Source organism: Aulonocara sp. 'chitande type north' Nkhata Bay, linkage group LG11, assembly GCF_057382095.1.
Source record: "Aulonocara sp. 'chitande type north' Nkhata Bay isolate Kocher_YH1m ecotype deep benthic linkage group LG11, A_spYH_male_GT1.1, whole genome shotgun sequence".
NCBI classification, from domain to species: Eukaryota; Metazoa; Chordata; class Actinopteri; order Cichliformes; family Cichlidae; genus Aulonocara; species Aulonocara sp. 'chitande type north' Nkhata Bay.
The window spans coordinates 20,282,892-20,296,824 of NC_141354.1; the positions used below are offsets into that span (position 1 = coordinate 20,282,892).

Genomic DNA, 13,933 nt, shown 5'->3' on the forward strand with positions numbered 1-13,933 from the left:
ATAAGTTTTTCTGTTTCAAGGTTCAGTTTTGTTTATATTTGTGTATAAACACATATAAGCTCCAGATTGTACTTCAGCAAAATGCCAAGAAAAAGTCAAAGGTCGCAGTCCCAGAAGCTTAGATGGCAAAAGCAGAAAGAACAGGTGAATGTTTCTCAGAGCAGTGAGCAGGTAAAGGTGTGTGTTTCAGCTTTTCCCAGCACAGAAGTGCAGAGCAGTGTTCAGACAGCCACAGTGTCTTATGCAGATGTGGTAAAGAGAAGTGTTCCCTCAGTGTCTGTCCCAGAGCCTGAAGTTGTGCAGGTAATCCAGACTGAACCCCAGCTAACTGTACAAACACAGCATGATGGAGAGACAGCCACAGTGTCTTATGCAGATGTGGTAAAGAGAAGTGTTCCCTCAGTGTCTGTCCCAGAGCCTGAAGTTATGCAGGTAATCCAGACTGAACCCCAGCTAACTGTACAAACACAGCATGATGGACAAGCTCCAGGACAGTCTCATGTACAGGTTACAAACAGTGAAAGTCCACGAGTGAGTAGCGTCTGTGCTTCCCGAAGCCAGGCTTCTCCTAGGTATGGAAAGTACCGGAATCAGCAATGCATGGCTAACAGTTTGGTTTTCCTGTCATTCTTACACGAGGATGAATTTATTACCAGAGCAGATCTAAACCGTGTGTTGGACAAAGGCCATGCCGTCTATTCAGATGCCAGACTGAGGTTTGTGAACAGTGTGTTTCTAGCCTGCGATGAACTTCCCTCAGTTGTTACCAGCCGCACACACGAGTATCAAGTCGACATGTCTCAGTTTGCTCATTACGGCACATTTGATGGTACAGATCACTTTCCGAGCCTTGAACAGGGATTACAGCGTTTGGCTTCAGAGTTTCGCTATGCTTTGCTAGTCATGGGAGGAACAGTCATCGCTGTTAGCAGGCTGACTTCAGGTGAATATGCATATTTTGACCCTCACCCACGTAAGTCTACTGGTATGCCATTGTCGCTAAGTGTAAGTGGTGGAACTGCAGTTATGTTGAAATTCACACGTCTTAATGACATGATTGACAGGATCAAACGTTTGTACAGAATGTTTAGCATCGCACCAAGCTGTACTTATGAACTACAGCCCATCGAGTTTCACAGTGAAAACGCTGCTGACCAAAGAGATGCTAATCAAACCACCGAATACAGACAAACAGCTACAAGTGCACCAGCACCAGCTTTAAATGAACGTGTTCATGAATTAAACTCCGAAATATACACTGAGCAGACACGGAAACCTGTGGCCAAAGATTTAACCAGTGAAGTAATGTCATCCAGAGTTGATTCTTCAAATGAGACAGCTGCTCCCGGAAAAAAACATCCTTCTGATTATTTTGAAAAGAAAACCTCTGCATCTTCTGTGAGAGAAACTCCGGTAACACCAGATTCTGTTCCTCAGAATGATTCAAACAGTGCCTCCAGTTCAACTAAGATAACAGAGGAACTCTCAGATAAACTGCTGAAACGTAATAAACAGGAAAGGCAAAAAATGAGGAGAAGATTATTAGCCCAACAAAAGCTACCACAACGAAAGGAAAATCAGAAGACGAAAGAAAGGCAGATGTACAGGTTTGATGAAAGCTTCAAGACAAAGAAAAAAAACTCAACTAAGAAGTGTAATGATCCTGATCACAGACATAAAAGGAGTCTGTACAAAAATGAGCTGTATAAATTAAATGCTACCTATAAGGAGAAACACAGAGAACATTTGAGAAAGATGTATAGAGAAAGTGCTAAAATTAGAGAGAGAAAAAGAGAACGTGTCATAAGGACATATAGAGACAATCCCCTATTCAGAGATAAGCAGAAGGAACGTATAACAAGAACGTATAGAGAGTCTCCTATATTCAGAGAAAAGCAGAAGGAACGTATAACAAGAACATATAGAGAGTCTACCATATTCAGAGAAAAGCAGAAGGAACGTGTAACAAGAACATATAGAGAGTCTCCTATATTCAGAGAAAAGCAGAAGGAACGTATAACAAGAACATATAGAGAGTCTCCTATATTCAGAGAAAAGCAGAAGGAACGTGTAACAAGAACATATAGAGAGTCTCCCATATTCAGAGAAAAGCAGAAGGAACGTGTAACAAGAACATATAGAGAGTCTCCCATATTCAGAGAAAAGCAGAAGGAACGTGTAACAAGAACATATAGAGAGTCTCCCATATTCAGAGAAAAGCAGAAGGAACGTGTAACAAGAACATATAGAGAGTCTCCCATATTCAGAGATAAGCAGAAAGAGCGTATAAGAAGAATATACAGAACTTGTGCTGAATTCAGAGAAAAACATAAAGCTTACATGAGGTCATATGTATATAACCTATATAAAGAAAGTGAAGAATTTAAAAAGAAAAAACTATCTTACATGACTAAGCGTTATGGAGAAGAGAGACGATTTCAGCAACAACACAAGGACAATATGAGAGAACGAATGAGAGTAAAATATTGGAACGGTTTTTCTTTCAGACAGATGCATAATATCAGATGTGCAATGAATATAAAACGGAAATATCGCCAGATGCATCGACCAGCTGAGACTTTACAGTGTCATCCAGAGAACACTTTAATGAATGAGGCCATATCTTGTTTCAGATCAAACATTAAGTCAGCACCATCTTATGTTTGTACTGTTTGTCTAAAAGCTTCTTTTCCTAACCAGGTGAAAATCTGCAAAAGAAACAATTACTCAAAACACCAGACTGTAGCTCATCAGTGTCTAACTGGTAAATATGTTCATGTGTGTGATGAAGCATGTCATGATCACTGCAGCTTTCCTGTTGAGAGAAAAAAAGAGTATATCTGTCACACATGTCACAGTTCCCTCAAAAGTGGATGCATGCCCAGGCTTGCTGCTGTTAATGGTTTAGAACTGCAGGATATTCCAGCTGAACTTTGTGATCTCAACATTCTGGAGAGACATCTGATTGCCAAATGCATACCATTTGCTAAGATTATTCCTCTTCCAAAGGGGAGACAGAGACTCATACGTGGTAATGTGGTATGTGTACCATCTGAGGTCCAACAAACAGTTGACAGTTTACCGAGGATCAGAAGCCAATCACAGATCATGAGGGTGAAATTGAAAAGACGACTGTGCTACAAAGGCCATCAGCTGTTCCAGACTGTCACCTGGTCTAAACTCATTCAAGCTCTGCGTAAACTGAAACAAATTCATCCACAGTACACAGATATTGTTATCAGAGATGATGCATTGCTTTGTGATCCAACGTTACCTGATGATGACAGCAGTGATGAAGCCAGCATGGCAAGTGATGATTATAATGAAGCAGATTTAATGGAAATTGACAACTATGAAAAAGATGCCCTTTTGTGTGAAAGTGAGTCTCAAAGTGACCAAGATATTAATATGCAATCCTGTGATGAACAACCAGAGGAACAAAATCCAGATGAACCAGAAAGTGATTTGAGCAATGGAGGTTTTGCTCTAGAAAGTTGTCTGCAGCCTGTAGACATTTCAGAAGAGATTCTCTGTTTCACTGATAACACATATTGTGTGGCTCCTGCAGAAAGAAACAATCCTGTTAGCTTCTTCAGAACTCCTCATTTGGAAGCCATGGCATTTCCTGTGCAGTTTCCTACTGGTCAGAATACACTGGATGAAAAGAGACGTCTCAAGCTCACACCAAGTGCTTACTTCAAGTCAAGGCTTTTCAACATTGATGCAAGATTTGCTAAAGACACAAATTACTTGTTTTTCTCACAGTTTGTCACTGAAATACATTTGGCTAATTCCAGCATGACAATACAGCTAAGGAAAGGTAAAACTATGACCAAAGATGGACGCAAAATCACATCAGGAATGTTACAAAGTAAGACAGAAGTAGAGAAGCTGGTAAGAAATAAAGATGCAATCAGATTTATGCAGCCACTCAGAGGAACTCCAGCTTACTGGCAGAAAACTACCAGAGATCTATTCAGCATGGTTCGCCAAATAGGAACACCTCAGTTCTTTGTCACTTTCTCTGCTGCTGAGATGAGATGGCCTGAAGTGATTCAAGCAATAAAGAGACAGCAAGGTGAAGAGGTTGATTTTGAAGCCCTGGACTGGTCAGAAAAGTGTGAAATTCTAAGATCAAATCCAGTAACCACCATGCGAATGTTTGATAAACGTGTTGAGGCTTTGTTCAGAGATTTGCTTTTTTCTCCTGCACAGCCCCTTGGTGAGATCATTGATTACTTTTACAGAGTTGAGTTCCAGCACAGAGGTAGTCCACATATACACATGTTGCTGTGGATTCGAGAAAAGGTAGAAGCAGATGTGGATGATGACCAAACTGTCTGTGACTTTGTGGACAGATACATCTCAGCTCAACTCCCTGATCCAGAAAAACAACCTGAACTGCACAAAAAAGTCACTGAGCTACAAAAGCACAGCAAAAACCACACAAAGACATGCTTTAAGAGTGTGAACTCTGGTTGTAGATTTGGGTTTCCCAAACCACCAGCCACAAGAACAATGATTGTGAGACAGGATGAGGATTCAGACACTGAAGCTGCAAAAGCCAAACTCAGACCTTTGTTGAACCTGCTGAAGGAACCTGAAGCTGCTTCCCTCACCATAGAGCAGATTCTGTCACGATGCAACTTAACAATGAATGAGTATGAACAATGCCTCCAAGACATAAACAAGAAAACAGCTCTGATTCTGAAACGTGACCCAAATGAGTGTTGGATCAACAATTACAACCCAGACCTGCTTGAAGCCTGGAACTCTAATTTAGATGTCTCATTCATTTTGAATGCCTATTCATGTATAGAATACCTCTGTAAATATATAACAAAGAAAGAATCTGGCCTCTCTGAATACCTGAAGACAGTTATTGACAACTCTGATAAGAACACCGTCAATGAATGTGATGAAATGAGAGCTGTGATGCAAGCTTACTCAAAAAAGAGAGAAATCAGCGCACAGGAGTGTGTGACTCGAGTCTGTGGCCTAAAAATGAAAAAATGTTCCCGCAGTGTTGTATTTGTACCAACAGATGATAACCCAGTAAAAATGAGTCGGCCCATGAGCTTCCTGGAAAGCACAACACACGACAGTTGTAATATTTGGATGACAAGTTTGAGTGATAAATACAAATGCAGACCTGAGACCCCAGAATATGAGGAAATGTCACTGGCTGATTTTGCTGCCTTGTGCAGGTTGGTGAGTGGTCCAAATGAAGGAAAAGATGTGCTTCCTCTTCTAAACCAGCTTGGATTTGTACAAAGGCGAAAGAATGATAAACCAGCTATAATCAGATATTACCACTGTTCACAGGAAAAAGATCCTGAGCAATATTATGGTCGACTGTTGAGACTTTACCTTCCACACAGATCAGAGCAGGAACTGAAACCACAAGGGTTCCAAACCTATCAGTCCTTCTACAACTCAGGTTTTGTACGACTTCCATGTTCAGACCACAGTGAGTCTGTGAAACGGATTGTGAAAAGAAATAAAGACAAGTATGAGAAGAACTCTGAGGATATTGAGAGTGCACTGGAAGAGTTTGAACAAAATAGGGATGTTGTGATTGATGAATGGTGTAATCTTGCTCCTGAATCTGAAGTTGTGAGGCTGCAATGCGATGAGAATCTTCCTGAGAGACATTCTGATGATGAGAACGAACAGGAGAATGTTCCCGACTACAGTCGTCAGTCTGATGCTGTAACAAAGATCAGAGCCGTCAGAGAACAACCTGCAGTAGATCCAGCCGTGGTACGTGTAATGTATCAGAATCTGAACCAGAAGCAGGCCTGCGTGTTCTATGCCATAAGAGACTGGTGTATTCAGCGAGTTTGTGGTTTGAACCCAGATCCATTTTTCTTCTATATCAACGGTGGTGCAGGAACTGGAAAGTCACATCTGATTAAGTGTATTCATTCTGAAGCATCAAAGATCCTGAGCAGACTGCCTGCTAATGCAGAAGAAGCTGACATATCAAATCCAACTGTTTTACTGACTTCATTTACCGGTACAGCAGCTTTTTCTATCAGTGGCTCTACGTTACATTCTCTACTGAAACTACCCAGGAGTCTGAAACCACCCATTCAAGGACTTGGTAACCAACTGGATGAAGTCAGATCTGAGCTGATGAATGCTGAAATTATTGTTATTGATGAGATTTCAATGGTTTCAAAACCCCTTTTTGCCTATGTGGATGCAAGACTGAAACAAATCAAAGGCACTCAGAGACCTTTTGGTGGAATGTCAGTTTTAGCTGTTGGAGATTTTTACCAGCTGCCACCAGTGCGACAGTCTAAACCTCTCTGTGTTTACGATCCAGAACAGATTGACCTATGGCAGGAACATTTTCAGATGATCACTCTAACCGAGATCATGCGTCAGAAAGATGATGTGGCCTTTGCAGAGATGCTGAACAGGATTAGAGTCAAAGAAAAGACAGATGAGCTTTCTCAGTGCGACAGAGATTTGTTGTCACAGGCTGTGACTGCACCAGAAGAATGTCCAACTGAGGTCTTACACATTTATGCCACCAACAAGAATGTGGAATCCCATAACATAGATACCCTGAAGAAGCTTCATTCAAACATCATAATAATCAATGCAGACGATTTCCAGAAGGATAAATGTACAGGCAGAATGGAACGAAGAGACAAACCATTTACAGGTGGGCGAAATGATTTACCTGACACTCTGAATGTTGCTGAAGGAGCTCGAGTCATGCTGACCAGAAACTTGGACACACTAAACGGTTTAGTCAACGGTGCTTTTGGTATACTGGTAAAGGTGGTGAGATCTGAAAATGATGGACACATAATTAAACTGGGGCTCAGGATGGACAACCGGCAGCCTATGAGACACAACCGCAGTGCTAATGCAGCTTCTGATGATCTGGTTTACATTGAGAGAGCAGAGGAGAGTCTGAAGTTTAAAGGAGCAGTACGCAGACAGTTTCCTGTAAAGCTAGCATTCGCCTGCACAATTCACAAAACTCAGGGTCTTACAACACAGACAGCTGTAGTTTCAATGAAGAACATTTTTGAACCAGGTATGGCTTACGTTGCTCTCAGCAGGGTGACGTCTCTCAGTGGACTCTATTTGCAGGACTTGGATGAGAAAAAGATTTACGCCAATCCCGAGGTAACTGCAGCGCTCCAAACCATGAGACAAGCCAGTGTTGAGGAAATGATGCCTCTTCTTCAGGTCAGAGAAACAGCCAGCAGACTTGACACTCTTACACTGATCCATCACAATACAGAGGGTTTGCCATCTCACATCAGTGACATCAAGAGTCATCATGAAATGTGTTTAGCAGATGTTTTGTGTCTCACTGAGTCTCACCTTCAAGGCTCCTTTGTTGCAGACAGTCTTCATTTGGATGGCTACACCATGTTCAAACGCAACAGACATGTGTCCTACACAAACTTTCCTCACATGGCCAGCAGAAGTGGTGGGGGAGTTGTTGTGTATTTGAGGAATCATTTTCAGGTTCAGGTAAAACAGTATCTGCATAATGTCACTGATCTTGAGTTTTTAGTGTTGAAGGTTCAGGCTCCATTCCCTGCACTCATTGCTGTTGTGTACAGACCCCCTGACTACAGTTTGACACCATTCATGCAAAACCTGGTAAGTCTTTTAGATTCACTTGAAATAATGGACTGTCACCCAATAATTGTGTGTGGAGATTTTAATGAGAACCAGTTGCAGAGTGGAAGAAAACAGATTCTGGAGCAGTTTCAGTCGAGAGGGTATTCACAGCTGATCACTTCTGCCACTACAGACAAGAACACCCTGCTTGACCTCATTTTTATTTCTCAGCCACAGAAATGTCTGTATTCAGGTGTTCTGAGATCATATTACAGTTACCACAACCCTGTCTTTTGTGTCCTGTCCTCGAGCCAATCATGAAGTCGTCTGGTGAGTTTTGAAACAATTACAGATCATGTTTGTTACAGAGTTTACTGATTGTAGAGCATGAAAAAGATTTTTCATTGAAAAAAGGGTCTTCCCTACTCTGTCTGTCAGAAGACCCTTTCTTATTGCAATGTTATTAATCATTTCACCAAATCATTGCTGAACTTCATGCAGAGCAGAGAACATCTGCTATCATGCACCTCTGATCTGAAATGTGCTGCAACATTTGATAAACCAACATCATGTTTTAAATGACTAAATCTTTTTACTATGACGTATGTAGCTCAACAAACGAGATCTTCCCCTCCAAGGGCTTTAAAATATGAAATAGTAAATAAATAAATCCCAGATAAATGCAGGTATTTATTATGATGACATACACGAATAAATACAGACAATTATATTTTCTTGATTATAGTAGATTTTGTAGAATCAAAAGTTTTTGTGATGAATGAGTTTTTGCTTATCATGTTTTACAGGTAAAAAATGTCAAAAGTTTTAAACTATCTTTAGGCTACCAGAGATGTCTATAATGATACATTATGTAGAGAAAAACATTAGTACAGCTTACAGAATATGTATAAAAACTGATTTAGAAGTAAATGGATAGTTTTCTGAAAGTTCCCGACTACAGTTTAACACCACCCACCCAGCTCAGCCCCCAAGTGTCTATGTAATGCTGGTATGGTGTGTGAGTTTGACTTGGCCTTTATCCGGGTGGGTTTGGGTTTGGGTGGATAAAGGCCAAGTCAGAATGCTCTGAGCAGCTGGAAAAAGCTGCTAATAAACAAAGACATCAGAAAGTGTGGGCTTTAGGTGTAGCCCCCGCTTTCTGATGCACTAATTAAACTTAGTAACCGACACCCCATACCAGCATTACATAGACACTTGGGGGCTGAGCTGGGTGGGTGGTGTTATAAGCACGTGTTTTGTTAGATATATTTTTTCAGATAGGGCACAGTCTCCTTTGTGGGAAAACCTTCAAACTTCACCATCCTCAGCTGAAACAACAACATCTTAACACCATCTTCATGAACTGCTGAGCCAAACCTGATCCATCAGTGCTGGACTGCACAGATAACTACATGCCACAAGGAGACTGCTGTGTTATGAACTGCCATACCAGTGTGTCTTCAATGGAGAAGATGACACACCCATCACCTGACCTCCTGCCTGATCTGGAGACCATCATCATGCTGCCACACTACAACCTCTGAGACCATCAATGATGACTCCTACTGAGGAAACTGTATTTCCTGTCAGAGATGCTCAGTGATCCTCAGAGCAGAGAGAGGTATGATTCTTTATCTTTGATAAAAAATGTCAGTGTTTTTAATTCAATTAATTAATTAAAATCCTGTTTATTGAATAAACAATTCCACACTCAAATGATTATACTTGTTGACACTTTTTGAGTTTTAATTGACATTATGGATTACAAATCTATGCTTTTTCTACTCTGTCTCTCTGTGCAGGTATTGCTGTCTTCTGAGTTCTTCAGTGTCCCAACTGAGACATTCAAACCTCATTGCAGAGCTCATGTCTTTCCTCACCATCATGTAAGTGTGAGATTGCTCTGGATTCTGGTTATGTGGCCCGCAGCACCTATAAGGTATTTCAATATTGTTCATTGTATAACTTATTTGTAGTTTTTAGGCCTTAACACAAATAAAATGTTCCTTTTTCTGTATTTTTTAGAACAAGCTCGTCCAGTGTGCCTGCATTCCAGCTTCACAGAAAAGAACATCAGACACCAGCGAGGGAGGATAAGAAAGACAGACACAACAACATTGTCATCCCCTATGTGGCCGGTGTATCAGAAAAACTCAGGAGAGTTTTCTCCAAATACGACATCCCAGTGTACTTCAGACCCAGCAAAACACTCAGACAGAAACTGGTTCACCTGAAAGACAAAACTCCTAAACACAAACTTAACAATGTGGTGTATGCTGTACAGTGCAGCGAGGAATGCCCAGACTTCTACATCGAAGAGACCAAACAGCCACTTCACCAGCGCATGGCACAACACAGAAGAGCCACCTCCACAGGACAAGACTCAGCAGTTCATCTGCATCTAAAGGACAAAGGTCACTCTTTGAGGATGCCAATGTTCACATTTTGGATAGATGGAGGAGTGAAAGAAGCCATTTACGTCCACTGTGAGCGACCATCTTTGAACAGAGGCGGTGGTTTACAACACCAACTGTCTGCCATCTATAATCCAGTTTTGAGTTCCCTCCCCAGACACTGTAACGTCCACTCACATCCTGGGAGTGGGCGTGGGTGATTTCCTGACCTCAGGAAATCACATGATAGGGTGGGGCCAGGTTTCACAATGAGCTCACCCAAAACCCTGGCTGATTGGGACCCACACCCACTTTCACACCTTGGCTCATGTGATTAGGTAGAGGATCATCAGGGGGTTCTTTGTCCCTGTTTGTGGAGAAACTCACATTGGGTTTAAATCTGGGACTCTCCACCATTGACCCTTAGAACTGAAGAAGCTTCTCGGATGAGAGGTGAAACGTCTTCAAGAAACTCAAAGAAGTCCAGACGCTTTTCTTTCCAAGCTCCTTAGACTTCACTTGTGTTAATTACATTTTATTTGTTGTTGTTTTCTTTTAGATTTATATGCAGTGATTGGATGTGGTGGAGCTTTGTTAACCGCGTGGAAAACATCTGTTTGTGATGATATTTACAATGAGGCTTTAAGGTGATAGTTTCCATGTAATTTCAATCCTTTTACTAAGCAAAAACATGTTTGCAATTAACATATTTTTTCAGTTTTGTCTTTTGGATTTATGGTTAACATTCCTCTGTGACAGCAAATACTAAACTGGTCCAAGTAACCAGCATATCATTGGTCAAAGGCAAAAAGGACCACATGTCACACTAGCAATGAATTTGTGACTGTGTTTGTGTTAGTATAGAGTAGGTCTAACAGTGGTTTTCCACATCTGCTCTAATATATATAGATAATGGGTCAGACATATAAAGTCATTTTGAAAAGTTCATAAAGGTCATTTATATGTGTTCCTCTTTATCATTTTATATCAGGTCACACAGCTGACTTGAGTTTTGATCAGAGTAGAACCATAACATTCATGCTAATGGTTCTACTGTTTACAGTTACTTTATGATGGATTTCACCCTGGTCACAGCACTATGTGAAAAGCTGTTAGAGGTAAAGTTAAGCCAATTAATACCTCATCATAAGTCACTCTCTAATGCAGGGCAGTGATTATTATTCACTGTAATTTATTCCACAACAATGTTCTTTATTTGATTCTTTAAATATGCACATCGATTGTTTGGCTGTGTGACTCTCCACACCTGAAATATATCACAATGTGGACTTCATTTCGACAGTATTTTGTAGATTGGTACCATATTTATCATCAAATCATCTTGTGCATTTATTAACTAAATGTTGTTTGTTTTTGTTTTTTTGTTTGTTTGTTTGTTTGTTTGGGGTTTTTTTGTTGCCATTTTTACATTTCACCAACTGTGTAAATTCTGCAATTTTACTTTGGTTTTGTTTCACATCAGTTTATCTGCTGGCTGGTAATCCTGTCTTCCTTCTCTCACCCCAACCGGTCGCAGCAGATGGCCGCCCCTCCCTGAGCCTGGTTCTGCTGGAGGTTTCTTCCTGTTAAAAGGGAGTTTTTCCTTCCCACTGTCGCCAAAGTGCTTGCTCATAGGGGGTCATATGATTGTTGGGTTTTTCTCTGTATCTATGAAGCGCCTTAAGGCGACTTTTGTTGTGAATTGGCGCTATATAAATTTAATTGAATTGGTTTTCTTCCTTTTCTAATGTTTCTGGTCATTTTTCACAGTTAAACAAGTAACTTTGAGGTTACTTCATCATTTTTAGCTTTTATCTGTTTACAGTTTTTTCCTAATAATTACATTTCTGCAAAATTATAGCAGTTCTGATAAGTTGTAATATTTCTGCCAAGTTATTAATTTTCTACTAAATTATATCATTTCTGCTAAGTTATGTTATTCTAAATTATTACATTTCTGCTAAGTTGTAGCTTCTGGTAAATTACAACATTTCTGCTGAATTGTTATGTTTCTTCTAAGTTATTGCATTTCTGCTAAGTTATTGCATTTTTGTTAACTTGATGTTGTTCTGCAAAGTTATTAAAATTTCAACAACTTTTTAAAAACTAGCTTTGATTTCTTCAGCTTCTTCAGCTATTTTCAACTATCTTCAGCAGACAGCTTCAGCTTTACAATTTCTGCAACTTTTCAGCTTTTTCAGCTACTTTTTGCATGCAGCTTCAGCTTTAAAGCATCCACACTGCATTTTCGCAGGAAATGCAAATTTTTCTAGTTATTATTATTATTCTAGTTGCTTCCGTACACTTTTCGCCGTTAAACTACTTCCACAATTTTCAGCCGATTTTCACCGTTCAAATTTAAAACTATTCAGCTATTTTTGCTAATTCCTGCTATGATTTTTGCTATTTTTAACTATTATACTTTTTAAAATATTCCACTTTTTTCCTTTAATTTGTCCCATTGAAATGAATGGGAAACTTCAGCAATTCTGCTAAAATTTGCTTGTTTTTGAAACTTAACTACTTCCTCATATTTTCACCTAGAACAACCATTCAAACTTTAAAATGTTCACAAATTATTGGGCTATTCAGGTATGATTCAGCTTTTTCAAATCTTTTACTGTTTTACTTTTATGCCTCTTAAAGTTTTGAGTTGCAAAATTGTGATTTTTCACAAAATACATGTGTTGTTATGGTTGCTATGCTCTTGGCTTCCAGTGTGCCACTGAAGGTTTTGCAATTTTCACTTCATGTCCGAACAACTTCCTGCTACTTGCTCAATTTTCACTCAACTTCCACAAATTATACATCAAAACGTAGGTATTTTTGCTGGCTTTCAGAAAATGTCACCATCATTGTTGTGGGATTTATAGAATTTTTGCAAATCTCCTCAGACTAACACAAGGTCAGAAAACTCTCCATATAAAGTGAATGGAGAGCTTGTTCAAAATCACCGCTGGATTTCTGTAATGAGAGGCATATTCGAATCGTCATATCTCCTTAACGAAGCAAAGTTAAGACATGAGGCTTGTCCCCGAATATCTTCAGACACCCCTGACGCTCACAATTCAAGAATTTCTTTCTCACCTATTACCGTTCTGAAATGAGTTGGACTTGTTTGAGGGTAGGAAATTCGTCCTTCGCTCAGATTTCTTCAGATTTCAAACTGTGGAAATGAACCACTTTTTTCTCTCGTCATAACTTTTTGTTGGATTTCCACAGAGACCTGAAAATTTCCATGATTGTTCACCAAAGCCTGCTGTCTCTTACGGTGAAAGAATGATATCGATACTCCAAATAGATTTCGAGTTAGAAAGCGTTGTTTGAGGGCAAGTCAAGGCAGTTTTTGCTTCGCTCTACTCAGTTATGGTGCATTACAAGTCAAATATCTTTAATAATTCATATTTTAATGATAAATTGTAAACACTGGAAGATTCCCCCATCTCTTCTGAACAAAACGGTGTAAGAATGACCGCTCTAGCCCCTACGGTTTGGAAATTATGGTCATTTGTTTGAGGGGAGTCCTCACTATGAGAAATAGGCTGCAATAATCCTGTGCCTCTCTGTGCTGCGTGTGTAAAAAGAGGCACATGTTTTGGCGGGAAAAAGTACACAGGCTCTCTGATTGGTGGATTCAAATTCAGCAGCTCCCAGGCTGACCTAGAAACTTACTTCTCTCTCCCTGTGCATTTTTTTGCTGATTTTTTCATTTAACAAGTATATTTGAGGGACCCTCAGCATGTTCAGCATTTTTTCAGCTGTCCATTTTGCTTTTCCAATTTTTCTGTTTAACTTATTACTATTGTGCTAAATAATACTATTTCTGCTATTTTATAAGATTTGTGCCTAATATAGTATTTCTGCTAAATTACAATATTTCTGCTTTTTATACTATTTGTGCTAAAACATAGTATTTCTACTAAATGTAGTATTTATGCTTAATC

General features: G+C 39.8%; 2 protein-coding genes across 4 annotated transcripts; both read left to right on the forward strand.

Annotated features, from left to right (window-relative positions):
• Positions 1-416: 416 nt before the first annotated feature.
• LOC147318854 (uncharacterized) lies at positions 417-2,761 on the forward strand. Its single transcript, XM_086309785.1, has 3 exons — positions 417-572; positions 657-2,700; positions 2,747-2,761. Exons 1-3 carry the CDS (start codon positions 427-429, stop codon positions 2,759-2,761), a joined length of 2,205 nt encoding a protein of 734 aa, XP_086165911.1. The 5' UTR covers positions 417-426.
• On the forward strand, positions 2,751-12,112 carry LOC147318855 (uncharacterized). 3 transcript variants are annotated; one of them, XM_086311000.1, is made up of 3 exons: positions 2,751-9,217; positions 9,399-9,535; positions 9,622-12,112. In XM_086311000.1, exon 1 carries the CDS (start codon positions 2,878-2,880, stop codon positions 7,915-7,917), a length of 5,040 nt encoding a protein of 1,679 aa, XP_086167126.1. In that variant the 5' UTR covers positions 2,751-2,877; the 3' UTR covers positions 7,918-9,217; positions 9,399-9,535; positions 9,622-12,112. The 3 variants fall into 3 exon arrangements, with proteins under 3 accessions (XP_086167126.1, XP_086167127.1, XP_086167128.1); XM_086311001.1 differs by having other exon boundaries at positions 9,425-9,535; XM_086311002.1 differs by lacking the exon at positions 9,622-12,112 and having other exon boundaries at positions 9,458-9,476.
• The last annotated feature ends 1,821 nt before the right edge of the window (positions 12,113-13,933 follow it).